A 15,525-nucleotide genomic window follows, 5' to 3' on the forward strand; every position below is an offset into this window, starting at 1 on the left:
TGTGCGATACAAGTTCCCCGTTTTGCTCATGGCTGTGGAATCGGAGTCAAAGCTGGTTTTGGATGCAGTTGGAGTTGACCGAAATGTTGAAAATATTGTTAAAGTTGTTAATCATGCATATATTTTATGTTTTATCTAAGGCCCTTATTTATCCAGCACAGTGATAAGCAGGGGCTTCTAGTAGTGATAGACAATCAGTTCTCACCTCTCCTGTCCTTATACTATAACCAGTGATAAGCAGGGGGTTCTAGTGATGATAGACAATCAGTTCTCACCTCTCCTGTCCTTATACTATAACCAGTGATAAGCAGGGGGTTCTAGTGATGATAGACAATCAGTTCTCACCTCTCCTGTCCTTATACTATAAACAGTGATAAACAGGGGGTTCTAGTAGTGATAGACAATCAGTTCTCACCTCTCCTGTCCTTATACTATAACCAGTGATAAGCAGGGGGTTCTAGTAGTGATAGATAATCAGTCCTCCCCTGTCCCTTATACTATATATCTTCATGCTGCTCCAAGGGTCTTAGTTACAATGCCTAAAACAGTGCTGCAAATGCAGTAGTGAAGACCAGAGGAGGGGTTTCACCACTGGGGCATGCCTGCAGCCATCTCAGATCTGCTAGACAGAACTGGAAGACAGCATTAAAGATGCTGTTCAGGAATAAGTAACTTCTCACAGGTGCCTGCAGCGTGCCTCCGCTATGGAAAGAATCCTACTTGCCTACTCCCCACCAGTCTGGTCCTGCACGCCGGGTCCCACGTCCGGTCTGAGGCTTGTTTACTTCCTCCCTGCTATGGGCAGGATCATCTTTCTCCAATGCCGCCAGTAACTGGCTTTAGCGGTGACATGTCTATTGTGGACATGTCACCACTGAATCCCGGTTATTGGCTCTAGTGGAGCAAGGTGATCCTGCCCATAGCGGGAAGGAAGTAAACAAGCCGCGGAGCAGAGCTACTGATGGCAAAAAAGTATGAATCTTTCCATAGCGGAGGCAGGCTGCGGGCAACTGTGAAAAGTTATTTCAGAAATTGTATTCTAATAAATATGATTTAAGTTCTATCCAAGTAGCCTGGATTACTTACATGATGGGAAGAAAAAGCCCAATGTTAACAAACTTACTGCAGTAAAATGGTATTACTATATTATTGACCGTTTATGAAGGAGTTGCTGATGAAATGCGGGAGTCGGAGTCTTTGGCTTACTGACTCCACAGCCCTGGATCTTGTAATTGATATGGGTCCCGGTGGTAGGACCCCCATATCCTGTGAATAGGGGATATTGTGTCACTGCCGGAATACTGGATTAGAAAATTGATGAATACGGATTTATTAATAATTGTCTCGGACAATAGGAGCAGTGGTCTGTCCTGCATCCTCATCTGGGTAGGGAGCTGTGGGCTTGCATACTAGTCTTTCATGTCTGTTCTGTCAGCCACTAGCTGGGTGCCACTTGTTTGAGGTGGGTCCTCGCTGCTTCTTCATCTCCCTCGATGGGCACGGTCATTTCGAAGCTAGTACACACTTGCAGAAGAGCCTTGTGAAGCTCCAGCTAAGATTGCTCATCAGTGGTGAGTTGAGTGTTCTTCATTTCTTCATGGTGCCGTACTTGCTGTGTATGTGTGTATATACACTGTATTGACTGATATAAAGGGTACAGAACCCAGCTGTATGGATCTTTGAGGGCTCTCAGGACGATGCTCTTCTCTGTGGTGTTCAGTAGGACGCCATGAAGTAGAATGTGTCTGTACAAGAGGTGGGAGTATTTGTTGTCTCACTTTGAAGTTTTGAGTTTAAGGGGATTCTGCTTTTTTTTTTATTTCTTATTTCTTGTTTTGTTGAAGATATGTTTTGCATGTTTATTGCAGAAAATTATACTTATTTTTTTTTTGTCCTTTTTACCCCTGAAAAAAACCCATAAGTGTTTTTTTTTTATTTTTATTCTTCTTGCACTTGCCACTCTCTACTTCATAGTCCAGGGGTGATGTTTCGACACAGGGGCATGTGACCGCTGCAGCCAATTACTAGCCATAGTCAATATCCCAGGAGGTAGTTATCCAATGATTCTAGACTTTTGCTACAGAGCATCATGTTTTTGGGTTGCTTTCTATAGGTTTTACCCCCCCCTTAGCTGATAGCTCATATGACAGATGACGCCAGCTCTTCTCAAACCTGTAAAAGGATCCCATGAGGTTCTGGTATGCTGTCCATCATTTTGTGGGACAAATCGCTTTTATTTTGCAATGCTGTTCTCCCATCAAAATAATGGAATCTTCTACAGAGGCTTGGAACAAAGTTACCAGTACAGATGTGAACAAAGCCTTAGGCCTCTTTCACACGGGCGTGACGGATTAGGTCCGGATGAGTTCAGGGTGCATTCAGTAAAACTCGCACCATTTTGCAAGCAAAGTCAGTCAGTTTTGTTTGCGATTGCATTCAGTGTCCAGTTTTTTTTCGGCGCCGGTACAATGCGTTTTGATGCGTTTTTCACGCACGTGATTAAAAAAAAAACCTGAAGGTTTACAAACAACATCTGTTAGCAACCATCAGTGAAAAATGCATTACAGCTCCACTTCCGGATACAATGCGTTTTTCACTGAAACCCCGTTCACATCTATGGTGCCAGGGCTGCTTGAAAAATGCAGAATATAGAACATACTGCGTTTTTGACGCAAAGCAGAACTGATGCGTAAAAAAAAGCTCATGTACACAGACCCATTGAAATGAATGGTCTGGATTCAGTGCAGGTGCTATGCATTCACATCACGCATTGCACCTGCGTGGAAAACTCACTCGTGTAAAAGGGGCCTTATACTGGAGAGTCACTGATGTAAATGGGCAATGTGTATATTATTTTACCTTGACACAAATTTGAGCCTTTGTTAAGCTTCAGGACCCCTAACAAATCAATGTGTCCAGGGGAGAATATCAGACATTTATCATCTGTGGAACCTTTGGCACCATGAAAAAGCCTACCATTTAAGAGGATCGGTCTTTTAAAAGACTGCCTAGTTCAGAAGTGCTAAAAGTAACGTATGGTAAAGTTGTTACTTCGGTTAGAATTTGCCAGCCCCTGCCAGAGATGTTGAGGTATTTCGAGGACACTGCATCTCGCCCGAACGGGCGTCCTTGCATGTATTCTGTTCTGTAGCGGTCACGTACAACTTGCATGTGTGTTGGGTAGGGAGACTTATTTCATAGTTTATTCAGAATCCTTTCTCAAACAAATGCTCTATGATTAATTTGGGCTATTTAATTGACCAGTTCAAAAATTAAGAAAAGGCCTTTGCGCTCAGAAAAATTACACTTCAGAGACCGCACATGGCTGCATTTGTAATGGTTTGTTCTTTTCATCTCTAATTACGTTTTCGCTTCGTTGACTCCTGCTCTCGGTAGCCAGCATCGTCTGTCCTTAAAGTACTTCTGGATGACGAGTAAATAAAAAAGCTGTGTACAGAATAGCCGTGTTTGTTCTATAGAGTGTGGACAATTGGCACCAACCATGTCCATGTCTGCTGGAGACGAGACTCTCGATGAACCTTTGCCAGAACTGATCTCTTTAGAATAGTCACAAGGGATTTGTTTTCGGCTGGTTTCAGAGACTTTGGGGGTCATTTATTAAGAATTCCGTTTTAGACGCTGGTTTTAATATCCCCTATAGCTGGCTTCCTTGCTGGCTTACATTTGGACCATTTTCTATGCCTATAGGTGTATTTCTGGTTAGTACATGACCCCTTTTTTTTTTTTTTTTTTTTTTTTTTGCACCTTCCTGTAGTGCATCTTGGTGCTATTTCTTCCAGAGGTTGGCAGCACAAAAGCACCCAGCTGTCCACATGATGTACAAGAAAACATAATTCCTCACGCCAGGCCATCTTCTTCCATTGCTCTATGGTCTAGTTTTTGAGCATCAGCAGTCCCCTACATTGTCAGCATTATGTACTCCTGAGAGATCAGACCAGATGGTCTAGCCCAGGCATGCTCAACCTGCGGCCCTCCAGCTGTTGTAAAACTACAACTCCCACAATGCCCTGCTATAGGCTGATAGCTGTAGGCTGTTCAGGCATACTGGGAGTTGTAGTTTTACAACAGCTGGAGGGCCGCAGGTTGAGCATGCCTGGTCTAGCCTTTGCTCCCCACACACATCAGAGAGCCTTAGGTGACCATGACCATTTTGCTGGTTCAACAGTTGTCCTTCCTTGGGCCAGTTGGTAGGTAGCAACCACTTCACACTGGGAAGCCCCCTCAAGACTTGCCATTTTTGTAGATGCTTTGACCCAGTTTTCTCCATCACAATTTGGTCCTTGTCGACTCCATAGACAAAAAAAATCACAGAAAAAACTAAGATAAAAACATCCTGCACGGTATGATATATAAATGTGCGGATGTCCCTGGCCATATTATTGAAGAAAATCACAGAAATAAGATAATAATGCACTTAGTAAAGTAGATGCAAGCACTATATATGGACAAAGTCCTCACTCTGATATAATATCCGAGACACTTAGCCAATATATTTTGATCAAAACACATCTGTGCCCGCCTACTAAGCGCCAAGGTGGTCTCAGGTCAGGCGGGTCCTACACTAAACCTACCTAAGCCATTGGGCTTCTATGTTCAGGAGCGCAGACGCCGCACATATGGTGTGCTTCTCCTAGTCACCTCCATGTGCATCAAGCAACCGATGGGAGGAAGAGCAAACACACCTATATGTACCACCTAATAAAGGCGCTCTATTGGATAGGAAGGGCAAAAGTGCAAAGGAATGCTACTCCCAAGATAAAATAGGAGCGCATTCACACTTGAAGGTGCCACTCCCTCAAGCATATACTACATAGACCAGGCATCCTCAAACTGCGGCCCTCCAGCTGTTGCAAAACGACAACTCCCAGCATGCCCGAACAGCCTACAGGTATCAGCCTACAGCAGGGCATTTTGGGAGTTGTAGTTTTACAACAGCTGGAAGGCTGCAGTTTGGGGATGCCTGACCTAGACCAAAAAATCACAGAAAAAACTAAGATAAAAACATCCTGCACGGTGTGATATATAAATGTGCGGATGTCCCTGGCCATATTATTGAAGAAAATCACATCATCATATCGGAGTGAGGACTTTGTCCATATTTAATGCTTGCATCTACTTTACTAAGTGCATTATTATCTTATTTCTGTGATTTTCTTCCTGGTCGACTCCACTCAAATCCTTTTGGCTTCACTATTTTCCCTGCTTTCAACACATCACCTTCAAGAACTGACTGTTCTCTTGCTTGATGCGTCCCACCCCATGACCGGTGCCATTGTCAGGAGATAATCTATTTTTTATTTCTTCATGCATTTTGTAATTCTTAAAGTATGTAGAAGAGAGATGGGTTTACTTATTTTTCCACACATCCACTTGGGTTGCATTGTTGGACACGTATTTTTCCCTCCTCTGTGTGGACTGTTCAGCAGGGTGTATTTTATGGCCCATGCAATGAATGGGAGTTATTGACCAGATAAATGTTCATGGAGAGTTTCTGCCTAGAGATGGAGTAGTAGTCCCCTACCCATAGACCAGAAGTGACCGGGGGAGATGCACGCAGAGTGTTATCTCTCTAGTCCTTACTTTGTAGTAGTTTTATCAATCCAGTCAGTTTTATTTATGGGCCCTGAACACCGAAACAGACCCCAAAAACCAACTGGAAAATCTGATGCCAACGCCTTTGTGTATCAGTTGTACACTCATCTGGTATCGGAACAAAGGAAACGATGGAGTGAACTTCTTGACATGACAGCCAATGTGAACATTGTATCATATGGAATATTTTTTATGTCTGAAAAGAAGCATAGTTTATTTTAGTGGGCTGCAACCAGGCCGTGACCATTGGTGTATTGTACAAATTGATTCAAAAATCAAAAGGAAAAAAGTCTCAAACCACAATCTTGTTTGGAGCACAGCAGGTCTATGGTGAGGTAGGGTCACATTCACACTTAGTCCTGAATTTCATAGAAGAGACCGCACAGCTCCTAGCCATCCATAGGAAAGATGGTGATGAAAAAGTTATGCAGTGAAAGTTCCTTCAATATGGTCGATCACTGGATCCAAGGTACGGGCTTTTCCCACAGTCAAGATTCTCTTTTCTCCTAGATGTTCTTCAAGAAAACTTGACACAGTGAAGCACTGCCAGAACAAATGCAAGGTTATACTGCATTGTTAACATTGGTGGGATGAACTTTTAATACTGTTTACTGTGATGTGTTATGTAAGTGCTGTGCCCGCGTGTTGCTATATGACTTGTCTTGAGGGAATATGCATTCTCTAGTTGTCAAGGGACCTGCTTCTCTGTGGTTTAACAGTTGCTAAGTTCCCTCCAATTACATTCAGTGTAAATTTCCTGAGGTCCAGCATCTACTCTTGAGTGCTTTTATTATAGCTGTATGTTTAGAAAGCTTTGTTAATCTGTGTTGGTTAAAATTGCCAGACAAAATAACGCACAATTTATTTTTTGGTCCGGTTATACATGATAGGAAGCCCGATACTGAATGCCAGTATAGTCAGTGGGTCTGTCGGAAGCCACTGGTGTCCATCATATTACTTGTACAGCAGGCCTCATGCACACGACTGTTGTTTGTTTCCATGTCCAGTCCCGTTTTTTTTTTTTGTTTTTTTTTGCGGATGGGATGCGGCCAATTCATTTCAATGGGTCCGCAAAAAATGTGGACAGCACACCGTGTGCTGTCCGCATCAGTATGTCCGCCCCGTAGCCCCGCAAAAATTAAAAATAAAATAACATGTCCTATTCTTGTCCATCTTAGACATTGTTACAATGGATCCGCCCAAAAAAAAAAAAAGATAGCATACAGATGTCATCCATGTGGTGTGTGTGTTTTTTTTTTTTTTTTTTACTCCCATATCTGGAGCACTAATCTCTTCCATTTCTGTGGGTGGGCTGCTGCTAATCCCACGTGACAACTGAGCACCTGCATCTCCTAGGAGTACTTTGCAATTTACTTTTATTAACCCTCTCCTCCCCTGCATTGAAAATAGCCCCTCCCACACGGCCCCGGTGCTAATAAATAGCACTGTGGTATGCAATTTTTTTGTCTAGAGAGATACCATACACAGCTTCATACTTCGTATGAATTTAAAAGTGGGGATGAATGAATGAAGAGTGTCTGGGCCGCTTCACCTGCTTCCTCCTCTCAGCGCTGGTGTAGGGATGACTAGGAAGGGAGCAGGGAAGCTACTAAGCATGTCGGTCCACTCCTGAATGTAGAAGGTGGACCTACATTTCATCCACAGGACAAACAGCTGGTGGCGCTAGCAGAGAGGAAAATGCATTGTGGGTAATAAAACTGAAATACAATGCAATAGACATGCAATTAAAATCATGTTTCATTTGGAATATTCATTGCATAATGTGAGGATTTAGGGATTGGGCTATTCGCTTCACGTCGTCCGTGGACCGGCGGTGTTCCCCCCCCTGGTTATAGCTTCGCTGTGGTGTTGTGCAAAGCACATTTGACTATTGTGGTTGGCACTTCCCCTCCCCCACATAGAAGGGAGTGAATGCTATTTCTCCTTATTTGTCATTTTACTGTATTGCAAGTCACAAAAGTAATATAAATATATATGAGCCACGGCCGTTGTACACACAGAGCAGTGGAAAAGTCTGGCAAACTGGTGATGCACTTATCTAGAGGCCAGTCCTACAGGCGCTGTTACAATATTGCTGGTGGACCCCGCGGACACAGACCAGGACCTCCTCCAGGGTCCCCACAATGTGAGAAATGTATCATGCGTCCAATCTGCATATTTATGGGATCCTGTCTAACCACATCTGAATTGTGGAAGGGTCAGGGCTCAGGCAGGGCAGCGGAGTTAGCAATGTAGCCGCCATGATCGTGCGAGCAGGCAGGGAAGCCTTGGACAATCTGCAGGCATAGAAGATGGCTTTAGTAGGAGCAACTGAGGTGTCAAAGTGACTTTTGTTTGATCTTTTGGTGGTGGTTTTAAAATGCAAATTCACAAATTGTAGATCAGGAGAGTTGTTGTAGTATTCTGTAGGCTGGAATTTCCTTCATTTTTATAATACTTTTTCCAAAGGACTTTATTTTGCAAGCATAAATGAGAACATGAATAACTAATCTTTGTTCAAATACTAGATTGCTGTGTCATTGCTCACAAGCGTGTGAGCGGAGCGCGGCAGTGTATCCCATGACAGAGTTCAGTATCTGTTCATTTTCCTAAACCGTCCATGAGGCTTTATGGAGGCACTCTGATTCCCCATGGGCACTTTGCCAGATGCCTTCACAGTTCTTCTAGAGTTGAATATCTCCATAATATGGTATCGGATAGAACATTTGATGGAAGAAAAAAAAAAAAGACATTTAAAACCGGAGCCATACTGAGGTTCAGTGCGGTTCACTGTGTGAATTTAAGGATTTCATGCCCACCTTTGCAAGGAAGCCCCAAAGTTCAGTCCTTCTGTTTGGTCTTGAAAGTTGGCCACCAACTTTGAAATGAATTTCACCTGTAAGGGGCAGCAGAAGGAGGAGTCGACTTGTCTGTCTTCAAGTGGTTACTTGTATTTTATGTGAGTCTACATAATGTGCATGTAGGCCGAGGGTATGAGACAACATGAGTCGCGCGATGGGAAATATCTGAAAAGTTGTACAACTTGCCTTTAACGTCTTTTTGCACAAATAAGGTCACAGTAACGTGCGACTTTCATTATGGTCTGTGATGGTAACGTTGCGTGCGACCAAAAATCCAACAGTGTTAGATGCTTTTTGCCCCAGTCGCAGCAGGTCACATCGCTACTTCATAGGCAAACGTTACATGCGACGTGACACGTGTAGCCCCAGCTTGATTGTCCCGTTGTTAATTAGAAACACGCCATCTTCTAAAGCATAAGCCAGAGTTTTCCTGCATGGCTAATTTTTTTTATTCTTTCCTATACAGAGTGAAATCAACGCCATCGGATGGAGTGAAATCCAACCCGTCGAAGAGGCATCGAGACCGCCTGAACACAGAACTGGACAGATTAGCCAGCCTTCTGCCCTTCCCACAGGAAATCATATCTAAGCTCGACAAGCTCTCAGTTCTTCGCCTCAGTGTCAGTTATCTCAGGGCCAAGGGCTTTTTTGAAGGTAAGATATGAATGTGCTGTTTCATTTCAGAGGGAATTTCCTTATTGATTAGCATATTGGAAGTGTTCGTAGCCCTTGTCGTGGACTTTGGGATCATTAACTTATTGGACATTATATGACTCTGTCCATTCACGGATTGCTGCACAGCAGGTCTTATTTTTATATTGGTAATATCTGTGTGGGATCTTGCGCTTAAAGGGGTTATCCAATTTTAGACAATGGGGGCATATCGCTAGGATATGCCCCCATTGTCTGATAGGTGCGGGTCCCACCTCTGGGACCCGCACCTACAAGGAGAACGAAGCCGGGGAGAGTTGTGGCTGGAGGACGGCTCCATAGAAATAAATGGAGGGCGGCTGCGCATGCGCAGTGTGCCCTCCTCAACTTTCTACGCTCCGTTCTCCTTGTAGGTGCACTTATCAGACAATGGGGGCATATCCTAGCGATATGCCCCCATTGTCTAAGATGGGATGACCCCTTTTAAGAAAATGTTAGTTCTTCTCAGACTTTTCAGCATTGTAAGCCGCTGGAATGAAACTTGTTAAATGGGTTGGCCATTATCTATCACGAGCGGCACGTACATGCAGCTAGTAATAGATGTCATTAAATCATCAGGGCCAATGTCCGATTACGTAATATCCCTAATTTATGTTTACTTGGAAGCCAGCTTCCTGATGCTGCACTCACAAAATGGCCACTGATGGATGGTCCTGCCCATCAGCGGCCTCCACATACACCGGGGAAGGACTGCGCACGCGCTAGTTTCTCTGGCTGTCCCCAGTGTAAATGAATGGAGGCCGCTGTTGGGCAGGTCCTTCCAGCAGTGGTCATTTTGGGAGTGCAGCGCTGGGAATTAAAGTGGTTATGCCATTATTGATGTAAAAAATTACATCATAGTAACAAAGCTAGAACCAGCCCTGCTGTACCTTACATGCACAGTCAGGTCCATAAATATTGGGACATTTACACAATTCTGACATTTTTGGCTCTATACACCAGCACAATAGATTTGAAAAGAAACAAGATGTACTTTAACTGCAGACTGTCAGCTTTAATTTGAGGGTATTTACATCCAAATCAGGTGAACGGTGCAGGAATTACAACAGTTTGCATATGTGCCTCCCACTTGTTAAGGGACCAAAAGTAATGGGACAGAATAATGATCATAAATTAAACTTTCACTTTTTAATACTTGCAAATCCTTTGCAGTCAATTACAGCCTGAAGTCTGGAATGTATAGACATCACCAGATGCTGGGTTTCATCCCTGGTGATGATCTGCCAGGCCTCTACTGAAACTGTCTTCAGTTCCTGCTTGTTCTTGGGGCATTTTCCCTTCAGTTTTGTCTTCAGCAAGTGAAATGCATGCTCAATCGGATTCAGGTCCGGTGATTGACTTGGCCATTGCCTAACATTCCACTTCTTTCCCTTAAACTCTTTGGTTGCTTTTGCAGTATGCTTTGGGTCATTGTCCATCTGCACTGTGAAGCGCCGTCCAATGAGTTCTGGCTGATTACGAGCAGATAATATTGCCCGAAACACTTCAGAATTCATCCTGCTGCTTTTGTCAGCAGTCACATCATCAATAAATACAAGAGAACCAGTTCCATTGGCAGCCATACATGCCCACACCATGACACTACCACCACCATGCTTCACTGATGAGGTGGTATGCTTAGGATCATGAGCAGTTCCTTTCCTTCTCCATATTCTTCTCTTCCCATCACTCTGGTACAAGTTGATCTTGGTCTCATCTGTCCATAGGATGTTGTTCCAGAACTGTGAAGGCTTTTTTATATGTCGTTTGGCAAACTCTAATCTGGCCTTCCTGTTTTTGAGGCTCACCAATGGTTTACATCTTGTGGTGAACCCTCTGTATTCATTCTGGTGAAGTCTTTTCTTGATTGTTGACTTTGACACACATACACCTACCTCCTGGAGAATGTCCTTGATCTGGCCAACTGTTGTGAAGGGTGTTTTCTCCACCAGAGAGAGAATTCTTCGGTCATCCACCACCGTTGTTTTCCATGGTCTTCCGGGTCTTTTGGTGTTGCTGAGCTCACCGGTGCGTTCCTTCTTTTTAAGAATGTTGGCCAGGCCTAATGTTTTTGCTATCTCTCTGATGAGTTTGTTTCGTTTTTCCAGCCTAATGATGGCTTGCTTCACTGATAGTGACAGCTCTTTGGATCTCATCTTGAGAGTTGACAGCAACAGATTCCAAATGCAAATAGCGCACTTGAAAAGAACTCTGGACCTTTTATCTGCTCATTGGATTTTGGATAATGAAGGAATAACACACACCTGGCCATGGAACGGATGAGAAGCCATTTGTCCCATTACTTTTGTTCCCTTAGCAAGTGGGAGGCACATATGCAAACTGTTGTAATTCCTGCACCGTTCACCTGATTTGGATGTAAATACCCTCAAATTAAATCTCAGTCTGCAGTTAAAGCACATCTTGTTCGTTTAATTTCAAATCCATTGTGGTGGTGCATAGAGCCAAAAATTTTAGAATTGTGTTGATGTCCCAATATTTATGGACCTGGCTATCTCCTATTCATTGCTCCAATTGCTCTGTTAGATTTATTTCAGGCTGGCACTTGGGGTACGTGTCCTTTCTGCTGTTCTCCCCTGTAACTGCCACAGCTTCTAACAGTTGTACACTGAGCTCATGTGAACACCTCAGTGCGGTGGACAAGGTTTAATTAAAAGAACAAACAGCAGGTGGCGCTATACAGATATAGCTCAGTGGCTACACTGATTTTTTTTTTTTTTTTTTTTTTTTAATTACATGCAGTTGCAAAAGTATTCAGATCCAGGTGCTGGTTGTAAAAATGAAGAATATTTTTTATGGCACAACCCCTTTCAGCGACCGTGCAAGTAAACATAAATTAGGCATATTAAACCATCTGATGTCTGCGGTGACGGTTTAATAATGCATACTATTAGCTGCATGGTTGTGCTGCTCCCAGCATATGTGCAGCTAGTAATAAATCGTGGCCAACCCCTTTATTGGTGGTCCTAGATCAGCGATCGGCAACCTCCCTCTTTCCAGCTGTTAAGAAACTAAAACTCCCAAAAGGCTTCATTAAACGTCTAGAAGAACAGCTGAGCATGTTTGCATGCTGGGAGTTGTAGTTTCACAGCAGCTGGAGTGCCGAAGGTTGCTGATCCTTGTCCTAGATAATGAGCAGCTTCCAAGGAGGATATCTGACAGTCGGTGTTTCCTGAAATGTACGGATACCATTTTTTCACGTGGCTGATGTCTTATTTTGGTTTGGTAGATGACGCTATTTTGTGCTAAGTGGGTAACCCTGGCATGCGCAGGTCAAAAGCACAGAGCGACATGGAGTGCCCAATGAAGCTCACATATACAAATGTGTATTTTATAATAAAAGCAAGTATGCTTGTGTAACGTGTCCCATCAGGATGAACCTGCTGCAGAGATCCGTCTTTTGCTGCTGGTTCAGCTTCTGTAACCCCTGTGCAACTGCTGGAGGGAAAATGTGGTATTACACAGGCTCCTATACTATTGGCTGTCTGGGCATAAAAAACATACCTGCATATAGGTCATCAGAGCAGGAGCGCTCTCCACCCCTCCTCCATGATGTCCATATGTATTAATGAAAGAGCTGGTCCGGATGGGACAACCCCTTGTAATAGGAAGCTTCCTTGAAGGAAACGGAAGTCATTACCGTACATCACATGCATTGTAAGCATACGATCTTGACGTTTTCCTTACATTGCTCTAGGCCTATTCTGAGTTTTCTTCTCCAAGAAGTGATCTGTACAGTGAAACCTCTCCCTTATCCACAGCAGATGTCCTGTGACAGATTTCAGGCCCTTCATGTATTATGCTCTCTTGCAGTCTACTTTGAGTGGATCGGCCCCTAGAAGGTTATTTTCAATGCAAATTTGGGTGTTTGGCTTAGATTTTTCAATGTAAATCAAGATCATGGCAGCACTGAAAAATATGTAATACTAAAAACAAGTTGCAGCTGTATTTCTGGAGAGACCTTATTAATATACTGCCGTCCACCTCGCACGCCGTCTGAATCTTCTGGTCTGCCCCCCACTCCAATGCCCATTCACTTTTATGGAGCACATATAAGGTACATTATGTTAGATTGCTATTGGATTGGTGGGGGTCCTACCACTGGGATCCCCAAAGATGACAACGGGTGCCCTGTACGCCATGAACCCCCCCAAAAATGAATGGGCTGGCTGGTTGCGCATGTGCGCGGCCGCTCCGTTCATTTCTATGGGACTTAAAATAGCGGAGTGCTGTTCTCAGTAGCTCCATAGAAGTGAGTGAAGCTGGGGTCATGCATGTGCGCTACTGCTCTAGTCATACACCCATTCTCCTGATGAGTGGTGGTCCCAGTGTTCTTACCCCCAGCAGTCATAGTCCTATCCTATGGATAGGCGATAATTGTTCTTAATTGGGGAAACCCCTTTAATTTCCAGGCTTTACTATAGCTCAGAGCTGCATTCACAAAATTACAGACTTCAGAGCTGAAATCAGTCCCTGCACAATGTCTGCACACAGCTTGCTTGACTATCCTGGATGTTCACGATCTTGAGTTTCTGAAAAGTGAAGTTTGCATAGTAGTATCGGCCGGTGCTCTGTATTATCCAGTAACGTGTGTTTGATGGCGTATAAAGAGTGAGAAATGGAGCGATTACTTAAAAGAAAAGGATAACTCCCAGCAGGCGCTGCTGTAGTGAAATGGTAAGCATTACTCCTAAATGAAATGGCTGCCATGTTATGTAACGGCCTGTGTGTACGGGGGGGGATACACGGAGTACAATGTTTAATGTCTCCGTCGGAGCACGGTTTGGAGGACTGCTGGAGTTAAGATGACGCCTCTGTGAATAACAGGATGCGAACAGGGGGGTGTGAATTCCTGAGGAAAGTAAAATAGAAATGTGTAATCGTATCATCTGGTTTGGAAGGAAGCTGATTTTTCTGCCAGTAACAATAGATATCTTTAAAAGAAAAACATTTAATCGCAGTTGAAATAAGTTGAAGGCCGCCATTTAACTGTTTAATGTGTGTACCAGGGTTGTAGGAGATTACTTTCACGCCATATATTCAATTTTTTAAGAGATTCTCCTCTTTGGTAACCCCTACTTGTTAGAAGGGTCCCTTGACAATAAGCTAATCACTAAATGTCCCCCTGCCGGGACCCCCAGTGGTAAGCATTCAATTCCCTGCAGCGCCACCCCTGGGGAAATGAAGATGTGCACTTTGCCTATTCATATCAATAGTCTGTGTAATGTAGGACAGGACAGGTCCTCCATAGCGAGAGACCTTCTTTGGAACTGCTCTTCACTGTGGCCTAGAAATGCCAGAGGACCCTCTGTATTGGCTCAGAAATCCCCTTTACGATATATTCGAAAATGGTTTGTTTTTCTAAATTGGGCAACACGTTTAATATATTGCTTGTTTTCTGTATCCTGTATCCTGTGACCTGAACATGTAGCTCCAGTGAGGAGGCCTGCCGAGTTTCCAGCCAGATGCTTAGCAGTAAGCAGCCTTGTCCAGACCATGCCTTCTACCATGATGGAGGCCACTCTCCCAAACGGTGATTCCTGAGAGGCTGTGTCTGGTTTTATGAAGTCAGCAGTTCCTAGTGGATCCATTGTCAATTGTGGTACAGGTTATAAATCCACAGCATTCCAGTTTATTCTTTGGGTCTCTACCATAGATTCCACCCTGTGTGATCCATAGGGGAAATCTGCAACAAAAACGGCAGCAAATTCTGCCCCCTGTAGCCATTTCCTTAAGGGTTTGAGAAAGGGTACAGAAGCCATGTATTTCTAATCATAGACAATCCCTTTAGGAAGAGCCATATCTTGACTTATGAAATGTGATATTTTGGCACCACCAGTATGTCTGTAGCAACCAGTTCACTGGCCAGTAAACATCTTAAAAAAAAAAAAAAGAAAAAAAAGGGGATTAGAATGACTTGCACAATAAGAGAATTAATACTCCTCTCTGATTTCCACCACTCCCATTCCGAATGTTCCTGAGTCCCAACTGGTTTCTTCTTCCTGGTCCCCCTTTTACTCCTCTTTCCCAAAATCCCAGTGAAGATGGCATAACCTTACACAAGCTGTCTAGACCTGCCCCAGATTCATCGCCAGGGCTCAGGCTGGGTAATAAATCTGGTTGGCTTACTTGGCGACAGAAGTTTACACCAGAATTGTGGAACATTTTTAGCACAAAAGGCGCCACTATTGGGCCACACCCTTTCCAATCCTAGTTGCACCAAATTACGCCAATTTGTGCCTTTTTTGCCGATATTCTAGACTCGTTAGTAACTCTAGGCCACTGTGCATCACCGCAAAGCTTGGTGATAAAGTAGTTTCTATGAACATGCTGTATACGATCA

The 15,525-nt window shown here is 43.7% G+C and overlaps 1 protein-coding gene across 2 annotated transcripts in view; it reads left to right on the forward strand.

The window, feature by feature from the left end:
* Window positions 1-15,525, forward strand: part of AHR (aryl hydrocarbon receptor) — a 121,439-nt gene that overhangs the window by 8,952 nt on the left and 96,962 nt on the right. For both annotated transcript variants that reach the window (XM_044293146.1, XM_044293145.1), the window contains exon 2: window positions 8,941-9,128. In XM_044293146.1, coding sequence (XP_044149081.1) covers window positions 8,941-9,128 — 188 coding nt within the window. The remainder of the gene's footprint in view (window positions 1-8,940; window positions 9,129-15,525) is intronic.

This window comes from Bufo gargarizans, chromosome 5, assembly GCF_014858855.1.
Source record: "Bufo gargarizans isolate SCDJY-AF-19 chromosome 5, ASM1485885v1, whole genome shotgun sequence".
Classification (NCBI taxonomy): Eukaryota; Metazoa; Chordata; class Amphibia; order Anura; family Bufonidae; genus Bufo; species Bufo gargarizans.